Source organism: Zootermopsis nevadensis, unplaced genomic scaffold (genome assembly GCF_977971745.1).
Source record: "Zootermopsis nevadensis isolate Lab colony 2312 unplaced genomic scaffold, Znev_1.0 Znev_ptg000017l, whole genome shotgun sequence".
NCBI lineage: Eukaryota > Metazoa > Arthropoda > Insecta > Blattodea > Termopsidae > Zootermopsis > Zootermopsis nevadensis.
This window is the reverse complement of record NW_028259149.1, coordinates 15,726,920-15,732,919: the sequence shown is the minus strand read 5'-3', so window position 1 is coordinate 15,732,919 and position 6,000 is coordinate 15,726,920. Positions and strand designations below refer to the sequence as shown.

Below are 6,000 nucleotides of genomic sequence, written 5' to 3'. Positions count from 1 at the left end.
AGATTGAACACTCCTCCCACAAGTATTATGCTATCCACAGTAAAGCCTGCTTCATCTGTAATAACACTGAAGAAATAGATAAAGAGTTAATGTTGCACTGCTATAAAAATCATCTTGCGTTGGAAAATCAGAGAGTAAATGAGGACTCTTCTGCACACAAGTTCAAGTGCGTGTTCATACAATATGGCCAGGCCTGTATCTTAAATCATCAGTCTAGATGAAACATGCAATTTTGTGTTACAGAAAATGTCTACATCTGTAATGCACATTTTTCCCAATATTCAAGATATTTCAGAAGTGTCTAATTACGAGCTACATTTATTTATAAATTACAGTGAAATCTCTTCCAGAAGAAGAGGTTAATATGCCCCCACCACCACTTAGGACTTCAGTTTTTTTTAAAAACTTCATATCAGCAGTTTTAAATGTAAGCAAATAAAAAAAATTATAAAATAATTAGTCCAGGTCCTTGCATGTATGAACATACTTCTAGCATAGATTGAAAGGTGGACACAGACATTTGTGTAGGAACAGCAACGCGATGGAACTACACCTTTTTTTTTTTTACATTTTGAAACATGTATTTGTTAATGTAGGTAAAATATAACCAAAAAGAAGTTTAAAGCATAATTTTTATTAAATAAAACAAATGCTAAATTAAAGTATATAGCCTATATGGTAAACACACAAACAGAAGCTAAATATAAACATTTTTAAATGTCTTGGCGTATATTTCAGGTTATTTAAAATCCAAGTTCACTAACGTTACCATGAAATTCACTGTAAAATATTTTTGTTTTAATCACAGTTTGATATGAGATTCAGATATTTCATATGAATTCTTTTTGGGTCTATACTATTCTTGATGTGGTTTTCTTACAAAGTTCAAAACATAAAACTTTATCAGCATCTGACTGAATACAACATGACAAATAAGACACTTTTTTCTGGCTGTGATAAACAGGCAAAACTGCAAAATATTATCATACTGTCAAGTTTCAATACCAATCTAGTACTATTAATCCTTCAATATGTCCTAAACATTAAAATTAATTAATAAATTAATTCTGAATCAAAACATAGAAAAAATCACTGTAGTTTGGGGCTTTCTAATAATTTTAAATCAATTAAAATTATAATTTCTATAAATATATATATAAAAAATAAAACAATGATTATTTATGGCTGATAAACACACTGCGTATAATTGCCACATCTTAAATGCATTTCATAAATTCTGATTAGTTAATAACACTCTTACATTCATTCCTATTCAGTCTTCATACAAGCGAAATAAATGTTCTCACATGCAAAACGCAGGTTCATTGTAAAATGTAAACTAACATAGAGAAGTATTCTTCACTAATACTACAAATAGTAAATATAATTGCCACGCGATAAAGTCCAATAACCTGAATGCAATTCACGCAACGTAACGCAAGCTCACACACAGAAATTAGCCACCCAATCATCGGTTACTAATTTTACCATAAATATTTTAAAACTGAGAGTAACACAACAGCTAACTGCATATTCTTATACTTACGTCATACTTTAACACACGTACCGTAGAAAATTCATAATAAGATATAACAGCCTGCTACACGAGTATGTTTAATATGAAATAAGTCAACACAAATACCATATGTAAGTATGTATGTAAATATAGATATATAAAAGCAGTCTTCTTTATTATTTTATTTCAGTACGTCTACTGAAAAATGTTATGACCTATATTCAAGTCCAGTATTGCCATAGTTAAAATAATGAAGGACAACAAATGATTATGATGATGTCAGTGGCGGTGGTGATAATGGACGAGAGACATTTCAAAGCAGTAATTCTCATACCAACAAGTGATGCCAAAAATACAATCTAAAATTACAACAAAGTGTACGGGAACCTAGAAGAGGCTAGGGCTCGAATTTGGGCTGTTACGCCATAGTAGTTGTAGTAGTACGGGAACCTAAAGCAAAATTAGTAAGGATAAGAGCTGACTATCTGATCAAAAATTGACAAAGTCTATATCAGAAATTATCTGCCCCATTTAACTTTTTTGAATGAGTAAAATACCTGTAACAATACAATAATGATGAAATATAAAAAAATTTAGAAATTAATTAATTTTGTCATCAAACAGGTTGTTTTCACACAAGAAAGTCATGAATTTGCTCATATGATAGTGCGTATTTTACGAGAAACCTGAACATATAAATGCAATCATTTCCTTTCATATGACACAGATACTTGAACAGTAATAGTAGAATCAGGGTTACCAACTTTATATAGAATAAAACAGCAATCTTATGATTTAATTTCAACCGAAGTTAATCTTAAATGAACATCATAAATCAATATTTTTGTACAGATGTAAAATATTGGAGATCCCTCAGGGTTATCGTATTATTTTAATGTTGACCAAAAAGAAAAGAAAAAAAATTAAAACCCTACAGTCACAAAATACAACCAACATATTTCTGTTCATTTTAAACAAATTTCAGGGGGGCCACGCTTGTGTACAAGGTTTACGTGCTTCTAATATCTTAAACTTATTACATTTTAAATTACCAGCAATTTCAAAAAATTACATATTTACTAGTCCTCTATAAAATTAACATTAAAAATGTCCATATTATGACTGTCAATCTGAAATTATTAACATCTTTATAAATTTCTTATTGCTGCTTTATAAAATAGTTTTGTGTGTCGAAGTCTTATGTGACACTCTTAATTCCATATGGAAAGAAAGTTATTACATGTCTCCCACCTTCAGGTTGTTTTTAAGGAATTATATTTGCTATTTGTCAGCCTTCGCCTATGTGCAAAAATTGCAAACTATCAGATGGCATCTCTTAGCAAGGAGAAAGATAGATGACCTCTGGTAGCTGAGGGAATCTAACTGATATTGTCATCGCTACAAATTAAGGGAAGAACAACAAATACTGAAAAAAAAAGTAAACAAAAATTAGACTTTCCCCTCCAGACAGGAGATACATAATCATTTTCATTCCATTAAGAATAAGAATTTAGTCATGAGAGGAATGGTTTTAGGTTATGAATAGTTCGAAAGGGCGAAGAAAGGTGTGAAAATTTTAAATGTTAGTAACTTTATGGAGGAATAGTAAATGGTACCCAAAATATGGACCAGGCACTAACTATAGCACCAACATGTGAAAATATTTTAAAATTGTGTCGCAATTTAAAATGTGACTTTTTTAGGACATAAAAATCATGTAAAACTTATAATTTATATTGCTGGTATAACCCCTGAAGACACTCTGAAATTGATCAAAATAGATACTGTGGAAGGAAAAAACAATTATTTATACTCGACGGGTGTAATCAAATAATGGATGTAAATATTAAAGTCGCATACTGTACCTCAGTATTTGCAGAAACAGTGTTTGTTTTTAGTTTGCCAGAGCTAATTACTTTATAAGACAACTACAAATCTTAGCAAATAACTTAATTCATGCCCTGAGAGTAAATTAAAGGGCTTGACGCATAAGATTAGGACCTGGTGTATTAGCACGACGAGCTACCAAATTTAAAAATCAGAATAAAAATATGCATTCAGTACATTTGGTTTAACATACTTCCACAGGCAACATTAAAAAAGAACAATTTAAATTTTAAGTATTACATTAATATTCAGAAACACTGTATCTTGTGTGCAGAATATGAAACAAAGATTTAAGCGGCAACAGTTTGGCTGCAACTGAACCATCCTTCTAAAATTGGGACTACGTAAAATTTGAACACTTTTGTGCAATTATATGCTGCAAATTAAGACAGTTTTAGTAACATCTTAATATACAAGCACTCATCACCATCTAAATGAAATGAGCACCCACTGAAAAAACATACAGCCATTAAAATACATTTTAATCCAGTCTCATAGTTCGCGCCATTTCATGCAGCATTGCCAGTGCCATTAACAACCTCCTTTTTTGGTTCAATCATAAAGTTCAAGAAGCCATCTACATCCTCCAGTTCCTTTGACACAAACTTGGCAGCAATGGTACTTCTTCCAGAGAATTTTGGTGTCATTTTGAACGTAGCTGTTGCCTCGCCACCTGGGGGTATATTCCTGTTGGATACAAGTACAGAATATGATGTCATTTTGATTAAGATATCAAATATAAAATACCAGTCAATTCCCATCTGATATTCTTAGACATGGAATGCAACAGGACCATGACAGTTTCATTCTGTTTCCTCGTGACAGAACTACTCAACAAACCACCTAAAGATCTACCTACCTGATTAAGATAATGGTCACCTGCCCAAGCAATAAGTAAGTATTGGAAACTATCTACCTGACCAATTGACCATTCTCTGAAATTCATTGTAACAATTATATTATCCTTTAAATGGCATATAATATATACTGGCGACTAAATGATAAAAGAGACCAAGAAATTCTCAGGTAAATATCTGTTCATTTACAGTGCTCTTCATTATAGCATATTACACTCCTGCGTATGTTTCATTTTCCCAAGCAGCTGCTTTACAAGACGCTTCATTGCTACAAAAAAAATTCTTCCATCTATTGAATATATAAGATAGTCCAGAAAGGTGCATTTCAAAATTGAGTATACAGAGTGAACATAAGCGTTCACTCTCTACATGTTACGCTAATGCCTTCTTTGGTACTTTTTTGTACCACACGTTACTTTATTGCAGATAAAAAAAAAATCTACTTTCTCCCACAGCGCCATAATTCTTCCGCCACCACTGGCGAACCAAGTCACTGAATTACTTGATGAATTGTGTACTTAATATTTGGAGAGAAAAAAAACCTGAGCGGTATGACCTCCGCTGTATACACTTATTCCGACTACTACGTGCAAAAAAGGTAAAAAAAATTACTTATTGGACAGAGTAGAATAAGTATCATGAAAAAATCTGATACATGGAACTGATGTTTTTTAACAGTGTAAATTATATAATTCTTCCACTAAATGTATAATTTGTCCAGACTCTTCAAAGGACTACAGATGAAAAGAAAACTGAAAATTTTTCTTACTGTGGCAGTTTGATCTTCAGCTGAGAAGTCAGGCCTGGACCCTCAATGATAAACTGGGCTTTCTTTAGAGCAGATGGCAATGGATTTTTCAATGTGGCAGTGGCACTAAACTCCTGGCCTTGCTGTGCCTCACCATCAATCTACAAAATCAGAAGGCAAAATATTATAAAGTAAACAAACGTATGAACATTTATAATGCAATTTAATTTACTTTCTAAATTGTCAAGAAAAATGTCTTTTATATTTTCAGATGTCCAATATGTTTTGAATGTGTATGAGGTAAATACTAGAGAGAAACACCAGATTATGTACAGTTTTAAAAAATGTTGGAAACTGGAAATCATGTCCTTGATCATTACATTTGGTGTGACAGAAATTCCACCACCAAAATGTCAGTTACATTTGTTTGGTAATAATCAGTAACAGATTTTAAAGGGATACAAAACTCTGGAGGTCAGGGTGTGAAGAACAATTGCCTGCTTGCACACTTTCAAAATTGTTAAACATCTTCATCAAGTCATAGCAGTGTAACCATTACATTTTGTACAGAGCTACTAAAATATATGTTATACGTTTAGAAAAGACATTCTCACTAGAAAATTTTGTATCTCCTCGAAATTGAAAAAAATTAATTACCATGATAATTAATAGATAAAAATCTAAACATAACATTTCAAAACCTTCTAACTCATATCAGTGTTTTTTGGAGACAGTTGTTTGTTGTTGTACTTCAGTTATCAGCTGTTGAAAGTTTTTTTAAAAAAAGTCAAAATCTTTCAACAGACAGTGGATAAATGAATTCCAAAACAAAGAAAGTAGTAATGTAATACCATCACCAAAGACATTAATACAAAAACTAAAAATCAATGGCTTTTTTATGTGACTCACAATGATAAACTGGTATTAGTTTAGACGTGCATTTCAAAGATACTTGGTTAATATCTTGGCCTCATTACTGGCTATCTCATTTT

The 6,000-nt window shown here is 31.7% G+C and overlaps 1 protein-coding gene across 2 annotated transcripts in view; it reads right to left on the bottom strand.

The window, feature by feature from the left end:
- Nucleotides 1-614: 614 nt before the first annotated feature.
- Tg (Transglutaminase) overlaps nt 615-6,000 on the bottom strand; it is a 69,343-nt gene continuing 63,957 nt past the window's right edge. For both annotated transcript variants that reach the window (XM_087350621.1, XM_087350620.1), the window contains exons 13-14: nt 5,030-5,169; nt 615-4,090 (exon numbers count right to left, since the gene is read on the bottom strand). In XM_087350621.1, the coding sequence (XP_087206747.1) occupies nt 3,913-4,090; nt 5,030-5,169 (318 nt within the window). In that variant the 3' untranslated portion in view covers nt 615-3,912. The remainder of the gene's footprint in view (nt 4,091-5,029; nt 5,170-6,000) is intronic.